Source organism: Grampus griseus (genome assembly GCF_964374135.1).
Source record: "Grampus griseus genome assembly, chromosome: 9".
In the NCBI taxonomy this organism is placed as follows: Eukaryota; Metazoa; Chordata; class Mammalia; order Artiodactyla; family Delphinidae; genus Grampus; species Grampus griseus.
The window spans coordinates 40,401,721-40,423,731 of NC_139003.1; the positions used below are offsets into that span (position 1 = coordinate 40,401,721).

Here is a 22,011-nt window from a genome sequence, read left to right on the forward strand (position 1 = left end):
CATGAGATAATGAGTGAAAACACTTCGAATGAGACCTGGGAAATAAATGCTCTTGATGAATATTAGCTGTGATTTCTCTTTCTCTGCCCTCTTGTCTGTGCCGTTAAAGCTCTACTTTGGGACTCACTGTCCTTGTCTGTGAAGAAGGAGTGGTGGATCAGGTGGACTAACGGCCTGGAATTCTGATTTTTTTCTGGTTTATCTTCCTGTTTGGCATAGTTTCTATAATTTTAATGTTCTTTGTTCTCTGCCCACTTAAAATCATATTAAGGCTTTGGCATGTTTATTTGATTTTAGGGACTTGCTCAAAATTCATGATCATGGTTAAGCTCTTGTGCAACCCCCTTGAGGCAGTTCAGTGCTCTTTCTAAAGCTTCCCTCTGGCTTTTTGAGACCAATCACCATTAGCATTAATACCGAAGGGAACATGGAAGGTGGCTCCCTCTTGGCCCGCAAGTCTCTGTGAGAGGACCCCACTGTGGCCTTACCCGTTGACTTTAGAAGATGTCTGTGTCTTGATGATGAGATCTAAGGGCTAACACTTCACTCTGGGGTGTTCCCTGATTCTGTTACTAATGTAAAAGTACCCCTGTGTTGGGGGTAGGGAGGGGGCTCATGGATAAAATAAAGGTTTTTATTTCTTTTTTTTTTTTTTTTTTTTTTGCGGTACGCGGGCCTCTCACTGTTGTGGCCTCTCCCGTGGCGGAGCACAGGCTCCGGACGCGCAGGCTCAGCGGCCATGGCTCACGCGCCCAGCCGCTCCGCGGCACGTGGGATCTTCCCGGACCGCGGCATGAACCCGTGTCCCCTGCATCGGCAGGCGGACTCTCAACCACTGCGCCACCAGGGAAGCCCAACAGACAAGTTTTAATAGAGCTTGTGGGGTTGACAAGACTCCGAGGACGGGTGTTCTATGGTGGCTGTAACTGTTTAGTATTGGGACTTTATTGCCAAAACTATCACGCTGTGACTTATTCTTTGGTGTCCTTGCTCATTCTCTGCACTTGCACAACCCCGTATTCCTGTGGAAGATTCCTGCTTGAATATGAGCACATGGGACTTCCTATCTTGCATTTCTGGTGTAAGTAGGTGGTGACACCGTTTTTATGCTTCTCCTGCTAGAATGATGGGAGAGCCTCTGCATTGCTTTTATCTGTCCCCAGAGGCCAGTCATCAAAGAGCCAGTCTCACTGCAGTCATAATTTTTGTTTAGTTGCTGGTAAATGTTGGCCAAGGGCCTCAAGGAAATGCGAAGAGGGAGGGCAATAAAGCGATTATAAACACCAACTCTGTCAAGTCTGCTTTAGGCATTTTGCCTTTGTTTTGTGATTTAGGATGCACAACAGTCCTATGAAGTGGGCTTTCTGGAATTTGTGTACAATTCACAAAAAGACGCAGTGCCTCATGCAAGCTTACACTAGTTTGGCCCAGGCTTTCTATGTTATACATGCTTCCCGCAGCAGCTTTGGGTCAGAATTGGGGCGAGACGGACAATCCCTTCTCTTGGAGAGAACACGGTCCAGGTCCACATACTGTCCTTGCTGGCCTGTGAGGAGACCATTAAGCTTCATGTGACCATCAGAGTCAAAGCAGCCTGAACAAAAACCTCCACAGATGAGAGGAGATGGAAGAAGCCCTTGAGGCTTGGTCCAGGGCTGGCTACAGGGAAAGCAGAACGGACTGCACTCACCCCAGATGAGGAGAGCTTAAGAGAAAGAGGAGGAAAGTGTGACAGGGACAATCAGCTGAACATAAGTCAGCAACATGACGCTGAAGCTAAGAGGCAACTACTAGAGTGTGGTTGGCCATGTACTTGGCACTTAAAGGTAACTCCCAAGCCAGATAAGTTTGTCACCAATGGAGAAGAAGAACTCAAAATGCATGGAAGTAAAGCCTGTGGGAACCGTCCACACAAAGTCATTAACCCTGAGCAATAGTTACTGACCCTTAAGGGATAAATGAGATAAGAGAGAACCTTATACCTTTGTCTAGAAGGGTCTGGGATTTATAAACCCTCTTCAGTGAGATAGAGGAAATTGATCAAAGTTCCCTTAGCCTCTTGAGACATGAAATCCATTGAGTTTCACGGCAATGTATATGTGAAGGCAGTGTGTGAAATATAATGGGGAAGGAGGAGATTTGGAAATTGAAGACCTTAAAAACTGAATTCCAGGAGTGACTTAGGCTATGATCTAAGCAGATCATCTCTTCCTCTTGTTTTAACTTTCTTAAGAGAATAATAATAATACCTGCCTTATCCATTTTATGGACTTGTTGGGGAATCAGTGGATAGAAAATATGTAAATATACTCCGTAAAGTTGAAGTATTTAATAAAATGTTTTTTATAGTTAATATTGCATAAATATCAAGTGTTCTATAAAATATGCAGACAGTTTCAACTACTTTCGGTATATGAAGTATTCTAAAATGAGTGATAATAGCAGTTTTTAATATGTACTCCATCCATCGAGGTTTCTGTTCCAGCATGTTTGCTTTTAAAACCAAAGAGTGAGGGAAGAAAATACAGATGAAAAATATGCTTTGATATTTCCAGATAGAGCTCAAAATATCTCACGTAAACATGATTAATACCAGAATGTTGAAATTGAAAATAGATATATTAGTGTATGTATTAAGTAAAAAAAAAACTACTGTCTAGTCTAAGAATGATCTCTCACTGTAGTAATATCTTATTAGTAACATTCATAACCATAGTCTTCTCTGAATATTTCTGTGACAGTGTTGACCTTAAAGCCCACACAGGCAGCTTGAAAGGTTTGTGTCGGCTTTGTCTAAAGAAACCAATCAAGAAGGAGAGTCTGTTTTTCTTTAGGTGGGTAAATATAATAAGATGGATGGCACATTTTTTTTTAAAACAGATCTTTGTTCATAGGACTCTTTTTTAAATTATTTATTTATTTATTTACTTATTTTTGGCTGCCTGGGGTCTTTGTTGCTGCGCGCAGACTTTCTCTAGTTGCGACGGTGAGTGGGGGCTACTGTTCATCGTGGTGCGAGGGATTCCCATTGCGGTGGCTTCTCTTGTTGCAGAGCACGGGCTCTAGGCACACGGGCTTCAGTAGTTGCGGCACACGAGCTCAGTAGTTGTGGCTTGAGGGCTCTAGAGCGCAGGCTCAGTAGTTGAGGCACACGGGCTTAGTTGCTCCGCAGCATGTGGATCTTCCTGGACCAGAGCTTGAACCCGTGTTCCCTGCATTGGCAGGCGGATTCTTAACCACTGTGCCACCAGGGTAGTCCCTAGAGATGGATGGTACATTAAAGAGTAAAGAGAAGGGCTTTTCAAAGCTGATTTACGTATTGGTTACTTAAATTACTCCTTAATTTAGTACCTGCTAATAAACAGTGCCTTGGAAATGTTTTCGGAACATTTATTGGCTGCAGTAATTCCACTTACAGTGTATTCAGATCACATCCTTATTAAATATTGATGCTCTCATGAAATGTGAATTGTTAATGTGAAATGCCAGGGAATGTCCTCGCTGGGAGCTGGGGGCTGGCTGAAGACTACCTGTCTCCTGTCTTTTCTTTATGTTCTTCTTGCTCTGTTTTCCCCACTCATTTCCCATCATCAAGAGATTCAGATTTGCTCCTTGATGGGGCAATCTCAGATACAGACATTTTCAAAGAGAAAGATTCACTGATTGATGGGAACTTAATTGTTCTTCCCTCCTGCTTTCCTGAACTGGAATTCCTGATTAGAGCCAGAAAGGGTTCTCCTAAAAAGAAGAGGGTGATTCAGGCTCAGTCGAATGAGACTGTTCACGTTCAGGCAAATTTCCAAAAGAGACCATGAGGAGGGGCAGAGGCTTTCAAGGACTCCAGCGCTGGTCCTTCCTGCTTGGCAGGAGAAAGGATTTAGTTGGATTTTATGACCAGCTTTCTCAGAGGAAAAGCAACCAACTCAGAACACATGTTGGCTAAAGAGACTGTAAGGAAGAATTTTATCATAAATCCCAAGGACAGCAAAGGCTAGGTTCACGCTGATATGCAATGCATAATTATTTATGTGAGCATGTGCTGCAAACACTTGACAGTTGACAGGTCCCGCAAAATGGGATGGTTCATCGACTTCTTGGACAATCATAAGGGTGATAAAGCAACAATGATGAACTTCGAAAGCTGCCGTGATTCAGCAAGTGGAACTGTTTAGGTTGTGATTAGGGTTAGGTATACGTGCAATGCTGGAGGAACATCCCCAAATGGAAATGGTTGATTTGTTAGTGTGGTACTGTCAGTGCATACAATAATTATGTGTGTGTGTATGTGTGTGTTATTGTTACAGTGTTTGTGCAGATAACAATGGGAGCACATTTGTATTGAAAACCTACTCCTTTGGCTTTATTTTATTTTATTGATTTATTGATTGATTGATTGATAGGTAAGGAGTGGATTTATTTAGAAACACACTCCACAGACAGACTGTGGGCCATCTCAGAAGGCAAGAGGCCCCAGGGTATGGGGAGGTTAGTTATTATTATTAATTAATTAATTAATTAATTAATTTAATACAGCAGGTTCTTATCTTTTTTATACATATTAGTGTATGTATGTCAAAGTATTAGTGTATGTATGTCAATCCCAATCTCCTAATTCATCCCACCACCACCACCCCACCCCCACTTCCCCCCTTGCTGTCCATACGTTTGTTCTTTACAGTAGTATCTCTATTTCTGCCTTGCAAACCAGTTCATCTGTACCATTTTTCTAGATTCCACATATATGCGTTAATATACGATATTTGTTTTTCTCTATCTGACTTACTTCACTCTGTATGACAGTCTCTAGGTCCATCCACGTCTCTACAAATGACCCAATTTCGTTCCTTTTTATGGCTGAGTAATATTCCATTGTATATATGTACCACATCTTTATCCATTCGTCTGTTGATGGGCATTTAGGTTGCTTCCATGACCTGGCTATTGTAAACAGTGCTGCAGTGAACATTGGGGTGCATGTGTCTTTTTGAATTATGGTTTTCTCTGGGTACATGCCCATTAGTGCGATTGCTGGGTCATATGGTAATTATTTTTAGTTTTTTAAGGAAACTCCTTACTGTTCTCCATAGTGCTTGTATCAATTTACATTCCCACCAACAGTGCAAAGGGTTCCCTTTTCACCAAACCTTCCCAGCATTTGTTGTTTGTAGATTTTCTGATGATGCCCATTCTAACTGGTGTGAGGTGATACCTCACTGTAGTTTTGATTTGTATTTCTCTAATAATTAGTGATGTTGAGCAGCTTTTCATGTGCTTCTTGGCCATCTGTATGTCTTCTGTGGAGAAATGTCTATTTAGGTCTTCTGCCCATTTTTGGATTGGGTTGGTTGTTTTTTTGTTATTGAGCTCCTGGAACCTGAACACTGCCCTGTACAATTCCAAACCTCTCCACATGGTAGACCAGGCAGTGTACAGAGGTTGTGTCCAAAACACATCTTACTCAACTCAGGGGCTCTGTCCTTGATCTCTGCCTGAAATAGTCTTTCTCCCAGACCTTGACATGGCAAGCTCTTTCTCACCCTTTGATTCCCAATAGTCACCTAGTTGTCTACACTCTCCTCCCCAAGTCTTCCCTGTTATTCTTTGCCACCTCAACTACTTTTTTTCATGACACTTGTTATAAACTGTAATTACCTCTTTTGTTTTATCTGTCTCCCTCAATTAGAGTGGATGCTCTGATAAGTCAGAGCCCTGGTCTTGTTCTCCACTTTACAGGCCTAGACATCTTCCTGGTAGACAATAGGTACTCATTTACTACTGTAGATTGAATGAATAAAACATCATTTCTGCCACCAAAGAGGTCATAGTCTGGGGGAAAAACAACATAAGTTGATGTACAACATTGTTGTAAACGCTACTGGGATGCACCTACTCAGGGTGGTGTAGCTTTTGAGGACATTCCAGACAACTCCATTGAGGAAGTTGGAGGTGGTGTCAGAGATGGATATGCTGATTATTCCTTTTGTCAACGTATGAATTTGAAGATTGGCAACTTTTGTTTTTAAATTTTGTGCATTTTAGAACAATTGGCTAATTCCCCTTTATTTTTGAAGTTTAGTAACTTTAAAATAGAGTTTTCCTGTTTTGTTTTACTTTTGTTTAATACATGTGCAGAATGACTCCCTTAGTTATGGTAGGAATATCTCAAACTAGCTTAAGGAAAGAGGAGAATTTATTGGATGGCCCAAAGGATTTTCAGCGGAAGGGTTTAGCAAATAAACCGTAAGGTTAGGGAAGTAGCTTTGCTCCAGGAACACGTGGGACCAGCCGCTCAAACGCTGTCAGGGCTACCAGTGCCTCTCCTCTCTTTTCCCTTGCATTTTGGCTTGCTTTCCTTTTTTCTTTTTTTGTTTTTTTTCTTGCAGATTCACTTTCAGGTAGTTCCTACACTCATACCTCATGGGTACTGTCAGCGTAGTTGGGCCAGTTTTTCCCTTTTTGTGTGATAAGTCTCAGGGAAGGACTCTGGTTGGTCCAGTTTGTGTCACGTGTCCCTTAGGTGTGGTCCGGTCAACTAGTGCCAAGGGTGAGATCTTGTAAGAACATGGAAACTCCTGTGGGAAGTATGTGATTAAACGCAGGAGATGAACCATTAAAAAAGGACAAAATAATGCCATTTGCAGCAACATGGATGCAACTAGAGATTATCAAACTAAGTGAAGTAAGCCAGAAAGACAAAGGCAAATACCATATGATATCACTTACATGTGGAATCTAAAATATGACACAAATGAACTTATCTATGGAACAGAAACAGAATCACAGACATAGAGAACAGACTGGTGTTTGCCAAGGGGGAGGGGTTTGGGGGAGGGATGGAGTGGGAGGTTGGGGTTAGCAGATGTAAGCTTCTATATATAGAATGGATAAACAACAAGGTCCTACTGTACAGCACAGAGAACTATATTCAATATCCTATCATAAATAGAAAAAAATATTTAAGAAAAGGAAAAAAATGTAGGAGCTGAAGTCATAGAAAGAGACTTGCTATTCCCAGGAAAGGGAAGATACGACCGGGAGAAAAAGAGAGTGGTTTTGTCACTTAAGTAAAAAGTCTTTACTGTGCTATTTTTAAAAACTCTCCATGGGCACCTCTGTGTAAGTGGAAACCAATGAGCAAAATATCCTCTTACAGAGTTGAAAATGGTTTTAGGAGATTTGGAAAACATGAGAGTTTTCAGTCCTTTTACAGAGAATATACTTAAAGTACAGCTTTGTTCTGCCCCCAAGAGCCCTAGTTTGGTGGTCTGGAGTGAATCTGTTTCTCTTTATAGTAGAGCCAACATTTCTGATGTTTTCTACAAACTGACTTTCCTTTCTGACCTGTTCCCTTTCCTGCTTGCAGATTGTGCTTGAGAACAGTAGCCGAGAAGATAAGCATGAATGTCCCTTTGGCCGCAGTAGTATAGAGCTGACCAAGATGCTGTGTGAGATCTTGAAAGTGGGCGAGCTGCGTAAGTACACATATTTCCCACAGGGTGTGAGGCTTGGCAGAGACCCAGCTTCCAGGGTAGTGCCCTGACCTACATGCAGGGTTCCCAAGGTGCTGACAGCTAAGCAGGAGCATCCCTGTGGACCGAACATTCTTTGGCTCAGGTTTCCAGTGTATGTATTTCTTCATGTCTGCCCTGGGAATAAATCTTATTAAAATCTACAGGGATGGAAAAATGTGCAGGTATTGAGACTGAATTTCAAATATTATAAAAAAGAATGTATATTAAGAAATGAGTGTATATTTCTCTGTTTAGGAAATAGATCTATGGATTTCTTTTTAAAAATTCCAGTTTTTATGCTACCAGTAGATCACTTTCTTTTCTTTCTTTTTTTATTGAATTTTATTTTATTTTATTTTTATACAGCAGATTCTTATTAGTCATCAATTTTTTTTTTTTTTTTTTTTTTTTTTTGCGATATGTGGGCCTCTCACTGTTGTGGCCTCTCCCGTTGCGGCGCACAGGCTCCGGACACGCAGGCTCAGCAGCCATGGCTCACAGGCCTAGCCGCTCCATGGCATGTGGGATCTTCCCAGTCCAGGGCGTGAACCCATGTCCCCTGCATCGGCAAGTGGACTCTCAACCACTGTGCCACCAGGGAAGCCGCAGTCATCAGTTTTATACACATCAGTGTATACGTGTCAATCCCAATCTCACAATTCTTCACACCACCACCCCCACTGCCCCACCACTTTCCCCCCTTGGTGTCCGTACATTTGTTTTCTACATCTGTGTCTCAATTTCTGTGCTGCAAACCGGTTAATCTGTACCATTTTTCTAGGTTCCACATATATGCGTTAATATACGATATATTTTTTCTCTTTCTGACTTACTTCACTCTGTATGACAGTCTCTGGATCCATCCACATCTCAACAAATGACCCAATATCTTTCCTTTTTATGGCTGAGTAATATTCCATTATATATATGTACCACATCTTCTTTATCCATTTGTCTGTTGATGGGCATTTAGGTTGCTTCCATGACCTGGCAATTGTAAATAGTGCTGCAATGAACATTGGGGTGCATGTGTCTTCTTGAATTATGGTTTTCTCTGGGTATATGCCCAGTGGCGGATCATATGGTAATTCTATTTTTAGTTGTTTAAGGAACCTCCAAACTGTTCTCAATAGTGGCTGAATCAATTTACATTCCCACCAACAGTGCAGGAGGGTTCCCTTTTCTCCACACTCTCTCCAGCATTTTTTGTTTGTAGATTTTCTGATGATGCCCATTCTAACTGGTGTGAGGTGATACCTTGTTGTAGTTTTGATTTGCATTTCTCTAATAATTAGTGATGTTGAGCAGCTTTTCATGTGCTTCTTGGCCATCTGTGTGTCTTCTTTGGAGAAATGTCTATTTAGATCTGCCCATTTTTGGATTGGGTTTGTTTTTTTTATATGGAGCTGCATGAGCTGTTTATATATTTTGGAGATTAATCCTTTGTCCGTTGATTCATTTGCAAATATTTTCTCCCTTTCTGAAGCTTGTCTTTTCATCTTGTTTATGGATTCCTTTGCTGTGCAAAAGCTTTGCAGGTTCATTAGGTCCCATTTGTTTATTTTTGTTTTTATTTCCATTACTCTAGGAGGTGGATCAAAAAAGATCTTGCTGTGATTTATGTCAAAGAGTGTTCTTCCTATATTTTCCTCTAAGAGTTTTTTAGTGTCCGGTCTTCCATTTAGGTCTCGAATCCATTTTGAGTTTATTTTTGTGTTTGCTTTTAGGGAGTGTTCTAATTTCATTCTTTTACATGTAGCTATCCAGTTTTCCCAGCACCACTTATTGAAGAGACTGTTTTTTCTCCATTGTATATCCTTGCCTCCTTTGTCATAGATTAGTTGACCGTAGGTGCATGGGTTTATCTCTGGGCTTTCTATCTTGTTCCATTTATCTGTGTTTCTGTTTTTGTGCCAGTACCGTATTGTCTTGATTACTGTAGCTTTGTAGTGTAGTCTGAAGTCAGGGAGCCTGATTCCTCCAGCTCCGTTTATTCCCTCAAGATTTCTTTGGCTATTCAGGGTCTTTTGTGTCTCCATACAAATTTTAAGATTTTTTGTTCTAGTTCCGTAAAAAATGTCATTGGTAATTTGATAGGGATTGCACTGAATCTGTAGATTGCTTTGGGTAGTATAGACATTTTCACAATATTGATTCTTCCAATCCAAGAACATGGTATATCTCTCCATCTGTTGGTATCATCTTTAATTTCTTTCATCAGTGTCTTATAGTTTTCGGAAACAGGTCTTTTGTCTCCCTAGGTAGGTTGATTCCTAGGTATTTTATTCATTTTGTTGCAATGGTAAATGAGAGTGTTTCCTTAATTTCTCTTTCAGATTTTTCATCATTAGTGTATAGTAATACAGGAGATTTCTGTGCCTTAATTTTGTATCCTGCAAGTTTACCAAATTCATTGATTAGCTCTAGTAGTTTTCTGGTGGCATCTTTAGGATTCTCTATATATAGTATCATGTCATCTGCAAACAGTGACAATTTTACTGTTCTTTTTCAATTTGTATTCCTTTTATTTCTTTTTCTTTTCTGATTGCCGTGGCTAGGACTTCCAAAACTATGTTGAATAATAGTGGTGAGAGTGGATATCCTTGTCCCTTTCCTGATCTTAGAGGAAATGCTTTCAGTTTTTCACCATTGAGAATGATGTTGGCTGTGGGTTGGTCATATATGGCCTTTATTATGTTGAGGTAGGTTCCCTGTATGCCCACTTTCTGGAGAGTTTAAGTCATAAATGGGTGTTGAATTTTGTCAGAAGCTTTTTTGCATCTATTGAGATGATCATATGGTTTTTATTCTTCAATTTGTTAATATGGTGTATCACATTGATTCACTTGCGTATATTGAAGAATCCTTTCATCCCTGGGATAAATCCCACTTGATCATGGTGTATGATCCTTTTAATGTGTTGTTGGATTCTGTTTACTAGTATTTTGTTGAGGATTTTCACATCTATATTCATCAGTGATATTGGTCTGTAATTTTCTTTTCTTGTAGTATCTTTGTCTCGTTTTGGTATCAGAGTGATGGTTGCCTCATAGAATGAGTTTGGGAGTGTTCCTTCCTCCACAGTTTTTTGGAAGAGTTTGAGAAGGATGGGTGTTAACTCCTCTCTAAATGTTTCATAGAATTCACCTGTGAAGCCATCTGGTCCTGGACTTTTGTTTGTTGGAAGATTTTTAATCACAGTTTCAATTTCATTACTTGTGATTGGTCTGTTCATATTTTCTGCTTTTTCCTGGTTCAGTCTTGGAAAGTTATACCTTTCTAAGAATTTGTTCATTTCTTCCAGGTTGTCCATTTTATTGGCATAGAGTTGCTTGTAGTAGTGTCTTAGGATGCTTGTATTTCTGCGGTGTCTGTTGTAACTTCTCCTTTTTCATTTCTAATTTTATTGATTTCAGTCCTCTCCCTCTTTTTCTTGATGAGTCTGGCTAATGGTTTATCAATTTTGTTTATCTTCTCAAAGAACCAGATTTTAGTTTTATTGATCTTTGCTATTGTTTTCTTTGTTTCTATTTCATTTATTTCTGCTCTGATCTTTATGATTTCTTTCTTTCTGCTAACTTTGGGTTTTGTTTGTTCTTCTTTCTCTAGTTCCTTTAAGTGTAAAGTTAGATTGTTTATTGAGATTTTTCTTGTTTCTTGATGTAGGCTTGTATAGCTATAAACTTCCCTCTTAGAACTGCTTTTGCTGCATTCCATAGGTTTTGGATCGTCATGCTTTCATTGTCGTTTGTATTGTTCATCTCTGTTTGTTTGTTCTTTAAATCTTCTAAGTCTTTGTTAAACATTTCTTGCATCTTCTCGATCTCTGCCTCCATTCTTTTTCCGAGGTCCTGGATCATCTTCACTATCATTATTCTGAATTCATTTTCTGGAAGGTTGCCTATCTCCACTTCATTTAGTTGTTTTTCTTGGGTTTTATCTTGTTCCTTCATCTGGTACATAGCCCTCTGCCTTTTCATCTTCTCTATCTTTCTGTGAATGTGGTTTTTGTTCCACAGGCTGCAGGACTGTAGTTCTTCTTGCTTTTGCTCTCTGCCCTCTGGTGGATGAGGCTATCTAAGAGGCTTGTGCAAGTTTCCTGATGGGAGGGACTGGTGGTGGGTAAAGCTGACTGTTGCTCTTGTGGGCAGAGCTCAGTAAAACTTTCATCCGCTTGTCTGCTGATAGTTGGGGCTGAGTTCCCTCCCTGTTGGTTGTTTGGCCTGAGGCACCCAACATTGGAGCCTACCTGGGCTCTTTGGTGGGGCTAATGGCCGATCTGGGAAGCCTCACGCCAAGGAGTACTTCCCAGAACTTCTGCTGCCCGTATCCTTGTCCTCACAGTGAGCCACAGCCACCCCCCACCTCTGCCGGAGGCCTTCAAACACTAGCAGGTAGGTCTGGATCAGTCTCCCCTGGGGTCACTGCTCCTTCCCCTGGGTCCCAGTGCACACACTACTTTGTGTGTGCCCTCCAAGAGTGGAGTCACTGTTTCCCCCAGTCCTGTCGAAGTCCTGCAATCAAATCCCACTAGTCTTCAAAGTCTGATTCTCTAGGAATTCCTCCTCCCGTTGCCAGACCCCCAGGTTGGGATGCCTGACATGGGGCTCAGAACCTTCACTCCAGTGGGTGGACTTCTGTGGTATAAGTGTTCTCCAGTCTGTGAGTCACCCACCCAGTGGTTATGGGATTTGATTTTATTGTGATTGCGCCCCTCCTACCATCTCACTGTGGCTTCTCCTTTGTCTTTGGATGTGGGTATCTTTTTTGGTGAGTTCCAGTGTCTTCCTTTCGATGATTGTCCAGCGGCTAGTTGTGATTCTGGTGTTCTCGCAAGAGGGAGTGAGAGCACATCTTTCTACTCCACCATCTTGGTTCCAATAAAGCTGAATCTTTTTTCTTTTTTTTGAAACATCTTTTTTATGTAAGGAACAATTGCATACCTTAATGAAATCCTCTTGCTTCCGGTATTTTACTTGTTTAGAATGCTTTCTCTATGAAAGAAGGAATTATTGAAGGAAATGGGTAGATGATCATGAAAAATGTGGTCAGAAATATGCTTATTGCTCTTTTTCTTCCTTAGATTACAAAATTTAGGAGAGGACACCTAGAAATAGAGAGCATGATAATTTTCTTGCCTTTTGCTCACTGGCATAATTTGGCTTTAACTTGTTAAGGCAAATATGATTTAACCTGGCCTGCAATCATTGTCAGCATTGAGTCTTCCTATAGTGGGTAAATTCCATTGCCTCCACCAGCTATAGAGCTGACACACAGATAAATCTTTCCTTGTAGGCTTAATAACATGGGCACCAGAGAAGGCTGTTTATACCAGAGAAATGTCAAGTGTTTGCTATTATTGTGAAAGCGTAAATATTTAGTCACCTGCTTGAGAGCTTAAAATAATGGTCTGAAATGATTAATGGGAAAGAATCTAAAGATTAAATTGAGAAGGGGGTTATGTTTTATTTACAGTATAGAACTGACTACACACACTGCTGAGGTAAATTTAAAAATTTAAAACTTAATAAGGACGAAGCTAGGAGTTTGAGGTGTTTGACCAAGATGTTATCATCCTCCCATGTAGGGGTGTAGGGGAAAGAAGTTGAGGTGGACGTTGAACTGCCATGGAAGTTTGTTACTAGTGAGCCCAAATTAGGGCATTTTTGCATTAAGAGTAGCAGCCTGACCTGAGAGATTTCTGTTCTCGGGTTCACTCATCACCAATGTTAACATTTCAGTTTATCTGGGTGCTTGAAGTGAGTTATTCTTCCTACTCCTCATTCGACTAACTTGTGGAGATTTATGTCCACTCTGTAGCTTACTGTGTATTCTGCTGAAGGATTCAAGTCCTGACTCAAACAAATTCTCCTGAATTCCTCAGTCTGATAACCATGCGTATTTTGCATTCATTTCAATTTGATGGAGGAAACTGTAGAAAGTCGCTTGCTTGAAAGCACTGCAAGACCATCCAAGATTTTGAGAAACTGGAGAAGAAGCAGAATCATGCTCTGCTTGGCTGGTACTTCTTGTGTCCAGGTTATTGCCCTGCAATGTCCTTTTCTTACCCTGCTTTCATTTTCATCTTCCCCAATGGCCTCCTTTGGCTATTAGCTCTCATCCTGATGGCAGTAGAAGGTATACTCTTCTGTGCTTTGACTGCCATACCCAGCTTTCTCCTCTTCTCCTTTGCCTAACGGACATGTTAAAAGTTAGCACAGAACAGAGATATGGTGAACTAGAAGGAGAATACTGGGGACAAGGGGCAGCTTGGTTCCATCTCTGCCACTTATGACTTTTGTGTCCTTGGGTAATGTACGCATAAATCTCACTGTGCACTTATATTCCTACATTTCCCCAGAAATAGATCGGTAGGATTTGAGGTGATGATTTGAGTAGTTGCATTCATTTTGTCTGTATCACAAGTAACGTTGGTGGCTGAAATTGCAGTGGTAGGCGTGAGAGGAGTATCCTGGGAACAGATAGTATTCAACCTAGGGAAACTAACTTGGACAAGATAGCCAAATTTCAGGCTGTGTGTGGGCAAGGTAAACGTGGATCTGATCTGGACTCTCCTCCTTGTCAGTGGGGCCCCATCTGGTGGGCAGATGGGAACCTTGGTGGCAGGAGTCTGAGCAGACAGTGCTGCTCAGGTGGACGTCACTCTGTGCTTTGGGGGAGGGAACTGGTACAGAGTAGGGGCTGACCTCTAGCTGGTGTAGAGCAGCCTTCCCAGACTTTTCAAGACCTGGTAGTCAAGCCAGGAGCCAGGATAGAATCCCATTCGCATGGGCTGAGGTAACAGAGTGGGGATGAAAGCAAATACCTTTGGGATCTCTGGAGGTGCCCCAGATGCTGTTCTTGCACTATATATTATTCCAGAAGGTGAGAACCTTCTGTTGCAGAGAAGGATTTCAACATTCTGCCACAGTTTGCTTAGCATCTGGTCAGGTCTGGTCTCTGCAGTGAGGTTGGGCTTGGACAGCTGGGACCTGACATACTCATGGCAGGCTTCCTTCATCTAAGATGACAAATGCATTTATTCATTTGTTTAATAAAAATTTACAGATTACTTACAATGTACCAGGGACTCTACTGGACACTGCAGGTGCAAAGATGAACCAGATACAGTCTCTGGCCCCAAGAGTCAGTCTTGCATTTGGGAAAGTGTAAGAATGTGGTGGGACTGATATTTTTTCCTATTGGTTATAAATGTGTGTATAAATATTATATATATATTTATATATTATCTATCTATCTATCTACCCATTATCTGTTGTAAAGCATATTTTTTCCAATATTTTGATAGTTTGAGATTTCAGGTTGACCTGTGTTCGCCCTCTACTGACTGCAAAGGCCATTCTTGACATTTTGCAAGGCCTACCAAAGACTCCCACATTTCTGAAATCTACAGATTCAGAAATGCCCAAATTAGTTGCTTTCTGCTCATAAAATGTTAAAGGATTGCTACATTCTTTTTTTTTTATTCGGTACACGGGCCTCTCACTGTTGTGGCCTCTCCCGTTGCGGAGCACAGGCTCCGGACGCGCAGGCACAGCGGCCATGGCTCACGGGCCCAACTGCTCCGCGGCATGCGGGATCTTCCCGGACTGGGGCGCGAACCCGTGTCCCCTGCATCAGCAGGCAGCCTCTGAACCATTGCGCCACCAGGGAAGCCCAGGATTGCTACATTCTGATTGAGTGCTAGACATCAAATTATAAAACACCCTGTAGTAAGAGGAAAGTTGCTTTTTAATGGATTGCCTTTTGTTCATTGCCATATTAAATAAGTTACTAATAGGAAAAGTGAATCTGAGCGAACCCTTATGTTGGAGGAGATATCTGTTTTTCTTCTGAGGAAAATTAGGTTCACACACAGATCCATCTTCCTTTGGTTTGTGTGTGTTTGCTTTTCTCAATTCCTAAATTCATGGTTTTTCTCAGGTTCATGTTAATAATTGACCTAGAACATCATGGTCACATTACATCTGTAAGGAAGTACTGAGACCAAAGAAGTACCCAACTAAAATTCTAACTGATTTTTCTACAAAAGTGGAAAGATTCAATTTTCTAGAAATGTTTTGTCTTTTGATTTAACTTAAGGTCTTTTGAGGAAACCCACTTCTGAAATACCTATTATATTTTGGTGTCTAAAGCAAACATATAATGTTCAGTTAAATTACTAACACCAAATGTTTATGCACAGATTTTTTCTTTTTAGATTACTTTTTAAAAAGTGCTGTTTCTGCTTCGCAATTATTGGCATTGTAAGATGCAGATGTTTAATAGTGTGGTCTGAAAAACAATGCCTACTTATGTACTCAGAGCACTTTATCAAGGTTATTTAATTGAAGTCTATAACAACCCCAGGAGTTAATCAAGATCAATAGCATCTATGTTTATTAATGAAGAGAAGACTTGTACTTACTGCATATTGTCTAGGGTCATTGAGCTCAAACTGGCGTTCAGGTTGCCCAAAGAAGGGTGCAGAAAGAGGCACGAAAGTCGAGTGCTTGCATTTTGGCATCTGAATGACCCATTTGAATCACAGCTCAGCTGTTAATCAGATGCCTTGGGCATGCTTCTTCTCTGTTCTGAGCTTCTGGTTCCTTATCCATAAAATAAAGATAATATCTGCCGCACATATTTACTGAGAGGGTTAAATGAGATAATGGATGTTGCTTTAGTTGGAAGAGGGATAGTTTTTTGGCAAGTGGTAGGATCTTACTTTCTAGAAAGAAACTGCAGGTTAAGCGAGGGAGGGAGAGTGCCCTGGTTTAAGTGACAGCTGGAACCAGGACCTGGAACAGCGTCCCTTGTTTCTTCACTCTCTATATTATGACTAAATTTTTTCTTTTAACCTGCTTTCTTCATGAGGCTCGTTTGAGAGCAAGGCACTTGTGTTCTTAGTTTCAATTTTAAAAATCACAAAGAAGAATTCTGTTGACCTGGATGTAGTCGCATATCCCCATGTCCTGTGTTGTAGAATTGTCAGCCCCACTTAGAAGAACAAGATTAAGTAGAGGAACAAGTTTTCAAAAGAAGAGGTATGGGGCTTCCCTGGTGGCGCAGTGGTTGAGAGTCCGCCTGCCGATGCATGGGACACGGGTTCGTGCCCCGGTCCGGGAAGATCCCACATGCCACATAGCGGCTGGGCCCGTGAGCCATGGCTGCTGAGCCTGCGCATCTGGAGCCTGTGATCCGCAACGGGAGAGGCCGCAACAGTGAGAGGCCCGCATACCGAAAAAAAAAAAAAAAAAAAAAAAAAACCAAAAATAAAAGAAGAGGTATGCTTGTGAGTGTGGGGTGGGTGAGGGTCGGGGAAAGCAGGAAGCGGTTTCCTTACCGAAGAAGGGAGGCGTAATACAGATAAATCGATAGACTCGTTACAGCTATGAAGTCCTCATGAAGAAACCCTGCTCCTAATAGGAGCTAAAAATGTTACTGTTGTTTTTGTTATTGTAGTACTGTCTCCAAAGCAATAATAAATCATTGAGGGAGGTAATGAAAACTTGATTTCTGATATAAATAAGTTAATTACTTATCTTTTGAGTATGTAACACCTCATTCAGTTACATTCCAGTTATAGTCAGAACTAGGATATTTCTTTTTGTCTCTCACTCATTCATTTAATAACTAGGACTCGGGCTTCCCTGGTGGCGCAGTGGTTGAGAGTCCGCCTGCCCATGCAGGGGACACAGGTTCGTGCCCCGGTCCGGGAGGATCCCACATGCCGCGGAGCGGCTGGGCCCATGAGCCATGGCCGCTGAGCCTGCGCGTCCAGAGCCGGTGCTCCGCAACGGGAGAGGCCACAACAGTGAGAGGCCCGCGTACCGCAAAAAAAACAAAAAAACAAAAAAACTAGGACTTCTCCTCTATGAGTCAGGATCTAATCCCTGATGACAAGGACTTAGAACACACACTCCATCCTCAGGCAGTTCACATGCTGACTGGAGAGTCTTTCACATAAACAAATAATTATAAAACATCTTACTATTTGTAAGTTACATTTAAATTATGTTAATGTCACTAAGAGGCAGTGTTCAGGTTTTTTTGTTCATGGGGAGCCAGGTGGGCTTAGGAAGCGATGTGACATGTTCCAAGAAGAGATATTTGAGTGTGTGGAGTCACAAAGATGAAGAGAAGAATAACCAGGCAGGCCCTTGTGTGTGTATGGTGGGCAGCAGCTGTTGACAATTCTGGGCAGGGAGAACTGTAGGTGAAAGTAACCCAGAGGTTCAGAGAATTCTACAGTCCACCCTTCGTATCTCCGTGTTCTGCGTCTTCGGATTCAGCCAGTCCTGGAACCAATCCCCTGCATATACTGAGGGATGGTACTTTAGTGTGGCTAAAGCAGAAGGCTCAAGGGAACAGGAAAATGGAGGAGATGCTGGAAGAAGAGGCAAGAGTCAAGATAGAAGGATTTGCGGTGCAGAGGAGTTTGGATTTCACCAGGCAGTGGGAACCAATAGAAGAATTTTAATGACAAAAAGGAATGTTCCAGTCCTGGGCATAAAATTCTAAAATTGGATTACATTTTCTGGGCGTGACAAGAACTTGCAAGTATGATAATGTGCAGTACCAGGACCAGGGACGAGCTTACCTTACTCTAGCCCTGACCTAATAATAATCAGCTGGGAGTCCGTTAGAAGGCTTTCAGCTTCAAGTAATCAAAATCCCAACTCAAAATGGTCAATGTAAGAAGAACATTTATTGAGTGTCACAATTTCACAGTTGAGTAGGTTCTGGGGTTATCTGTTCAGTGGTGTCACCAAGGACCCAAGTTCTTTCCATCTTTTGGTTCTGCCATTCTTAGTGTACCAAATTTGTCCTCATTGCTGGTAACAAAATGGCGGCTACCATCACAAGGTCCAAGTGAACAAGAGGCTTTCTCTTCCAGTGAGTCTCTTTTAGGTGTGTGAAAATGTTTCCAAAAGCCCTCAGACGAAGTAGGGCGCATTAGGGTGGTATGGCCGTAGACCCAAAAGCCCTTCAGCAAACTTTCTCTCGTTATCACTGACTAACACTATGGTCTGTGCCTGTGCCTAACTCAGTCATTGAGAGGGGACTGGAACCTTCTGAGGGTCAGACCACTCATTAGCTTCTCCCAAGATTGAAACCAGCCTTCCTTGAGTGTCCATAGGATGGTAGGTAGCTGAAGAAAATTGGGGTTCTGTTAAGATAAGGAAAAACTACTTGAAACCCTTAATTCTGTCCCTTTACCCAGAAGAGTATTTTCTGCAGTTTCCTTACTGCTGCAAAAAACCATAAGAAATTGAAGCCAGATTATAGCCCTCTGTCATTTTGCTTTTATTGGGAGTTGGGGAAATGCACTGTATTATTTTAAGCAGCAGTATCAAAGGTTGCAGAAAAATGGAAATTGAAGTTTGATTTTAACGTATTTCATTTTTCATCACTACGCTACTAGGGCTCCACTACCTTACTTTCCTTTTAGCAAATGGATATTTCCACGTCCTCAATTATGCTTTTGTGTGTGGGTTATTCTCAGGTGTGTTCTGAAGGGCAGAATGGACATACATTTGTGATTGAAGCCTTCTTATTTCTCTGAAACAATTTTGCCAACTTCACCTGTATGACCATACATAATTAGATTAAAATTTAATAACTACTTGTCTTTAAAAAAACAAGAATGAAATCTATATCACACACTATGAAAATGTTCGGCATTTCCTTACTTTGTCTTTCAGTGGAAATATTTATTATAACACACCAGTGGTGCTGAGTGAAAGCACCTTGTATAATTCATCACCCAGACACCTCTGCTTTAGCAAGTAAAAATAACACAGATGAGCAATCTGAAGAACTCTTTGGAGTGCACAGCAATTAGAACAGACACTTAACTCTGGGACATTGATGTTTTCATACTTTGAGAAGTACCATCCATCACTTTCATTCTTAGAACATCCTGGCTAAAGAAAACTCAAGAAAATTAGCTTTTAACAATTAAACCTCTTAAGGACATTTTTTCCTCATAATACTAGCTTGTACTTATGCTCCATGGAAAGTTGAAGCCTCTCAGATCTTGACTTTTTTTTTTTAATAGATCTTTATTGGAGTATAATTGCTTCACAATACTGTGTTAGCTTCTGTTGTACAACAAAGTGAATCAGCCATATGCATACATATATCCCCATATCCCCTCCCTCTTGCGTCTCCCTCCCACCCTCCCTATCCCGCCTCTCTAGGTCATAGCAAAGCAAATATCCCTGTGCTATGCTGCTGCTTCCCACTAGCTAACTATTTTACATTCAGTAGTGTATATATGTCCATGCTACTCTCACTTCGCCCCGGCTTCCCACTCCTCCCCCCCAACCCCCCGTGTCCTCAAGTCCATTCTCTATGTCTACATCTTTATTCCTGCCCTGCCACTAGGTTCATCAGTACCTTTTTTTTTTTAGAATCCATATATATGTGCTACCATACAGTATTTGTTTTTCTTTTCTGACTTACGTCACTCTGTTTGACAGACTCTAGGTCCATCCACCTCACTACAAATAACTCAATTTTGTTTCTTTCTGAGTAATATTCCATTTTATATATGTGCCACATCTGCTTTATCCATTTATCTGTCGATGGACATTTAGGCCACATACCCCCCCCACACACACACACACATTTAGGTATCCATGTCCTGGCTATTGTAGATAGTGCTGCAGTGAACACTGTGGTACATGTCTCTTTTTGAATTATGGCTTTCTCACAGTATATGTCCAGTAGTGGGATTGCTGGGTCATATGGTAGTTCTATTTTTAGTTTTTTAAGGAACCTCCATACTGTTCTCTATAGTGGTTGCATCAGTTTACATTCCCACCAACAGTGCAGGAGGGTTCCTTTTTCACCACACCCTTTCCAACATTTATTGTTTCCAGATTTTTTTTTTTTTTTGTGGTACTCGGGCCTCTCACTGCTGTGGCCTCTCCCACTGTGGAGCACAGGCTCCAGATGCGCAGGCCCAGCGGCCATGGCTCACGGGCCCAGCCACTCCGTGGCATGTGGGATCCTCCCAGACCGGGGCACGAACCCATGTCCCCTGCATCGGCAGGCGGACCCTCAACCACTGCGCCACCAGGGAAGCCCCCCAGATTTTTTGATAATGGCCATTCTGACCGGTGTGAAGTGATACCTCATTGTAGTTTTGATTTGCATTTCTCTAATAATTAGTGATGTTGAGCATCTTTTCATGTGCCTCTTGGCCATCTGTATGTCTTCTCTGGTGAAATGTCTATTTAGGTCTTCCACCCATTTTTTAACTGAATTGTTTGTTTTTTTGATATTGAGCTCCATGAGCTGTTTGTATATTTTGGAGGTTAATCCTTTGTCCATTGATTCATTTGCAAATATTTTCACCCATTCTGAGGGTTGTCATTTCGTCTTGTTTATGGTTTCCTTTGCTGTGCAAAAGCTTTAAGTTTCATTAGGTCCCATTTCTTTATTTTTGTTTTTATTACCATTTCTCTAGGAGGTGGGCCAAAAAGGATTTTGCTGTGATTTATGTCATAGAGTGTTCTGCCTATGTTTTCCTCTAACAGTTTTATAGTGTCTGGCCTTATTTACATTTAGGTCTTTAATCCATTTTGAGTTTAATTTTGTGTATTGTGTTAGGGAGTGTTCTAATTTCATTCTTTTACATGTAGCTGTCCTGTTTTCCCAGCACCACTTATTGAAGAGACTGTCTTTTCTCCATTGTATGTTCTTGCCTCCTTTGTCATAAATTAGGTGACCATATGTGTGTGGGTTTATCTCTGGCCTTTCTATCCTGTACCATTGATCTATATTTCTGTTTTCGTGCCAGTACCATACTGTCTTGATTACTGTAGCTTTGTAGTATAGTTTGAAGTCAGGGAGCCTGATTCCTCCAGCTCCATTTTTCTTTCTCAAGATTGCTTTGGCTATTTGGGGTCTTTTGTGTTTCCATACAAATAGTAAAATTTTTTGTTCTAATTAAGTGAAGAACGCCATTGGTAGTTTGATAGGGGTTGCATTGAATCTGTAGATTGCTTTGGGTAGTATAGTCATTTTCACTATATTGATTCTTCCAATCCAAGAACATGGTATATCTCTCCATCTGTTTGTGTCATCTTTGATTTCTTTCATCAGTGTTTTATAGTTTTCTGAGTACAATTATTTTGCCTCCTTAGGTAGGTTTATTCCTAGGTATTTTACTATTTTTCTTACGATGGTAAATGGGATTGTTTCCTTAATTTCTCTTTCTGATTTTTCATTGTTAGTGTATAGGAATGCAAGAGATTTTTCTGCATTAATTTTGTATCTTGCAACCTTACCAAATTCACTGATTAGTTCTAGTAGTTTTCTGGTGGCATCTTTAGGATTTTCTATGTACAGTATCATGTCATCTGCAGACAGTGACAGTTTTACTTCTTCTTTTCCAATTTGTATTCCTTTTATTTCTTTTTATTCTCTGATTGCTATGTCTAGGACTTCCAAAACTATGTTGGATAAGAGTAGTGAGAGTGGACAT

At 41.1% G+C, this 22,011-nt stretch overlaps 1 protein-coding gene across 1 annotated transcript in view; it reads left to right on the top strand.

Annotated features, from left to right (window-relative positions):
* ELMO1 (engulfment and cell motility 1) overlaps positions 1-22,011 on the top strand; it is a 541,972-nt gene that overhangs the window by 287,607 nt on the left and 232,354 nt on the right. The window contains exon 15 of the mRNA XM_082662078.1: positions 7,364-7,472. Coding sequence (XP_082518204.1) covers positions 7,364-7,472 — 109 coding nt within the window. The remainder of the gene's footprint in view (positions 1-7,363; positions 7,473-22,011) is intronic.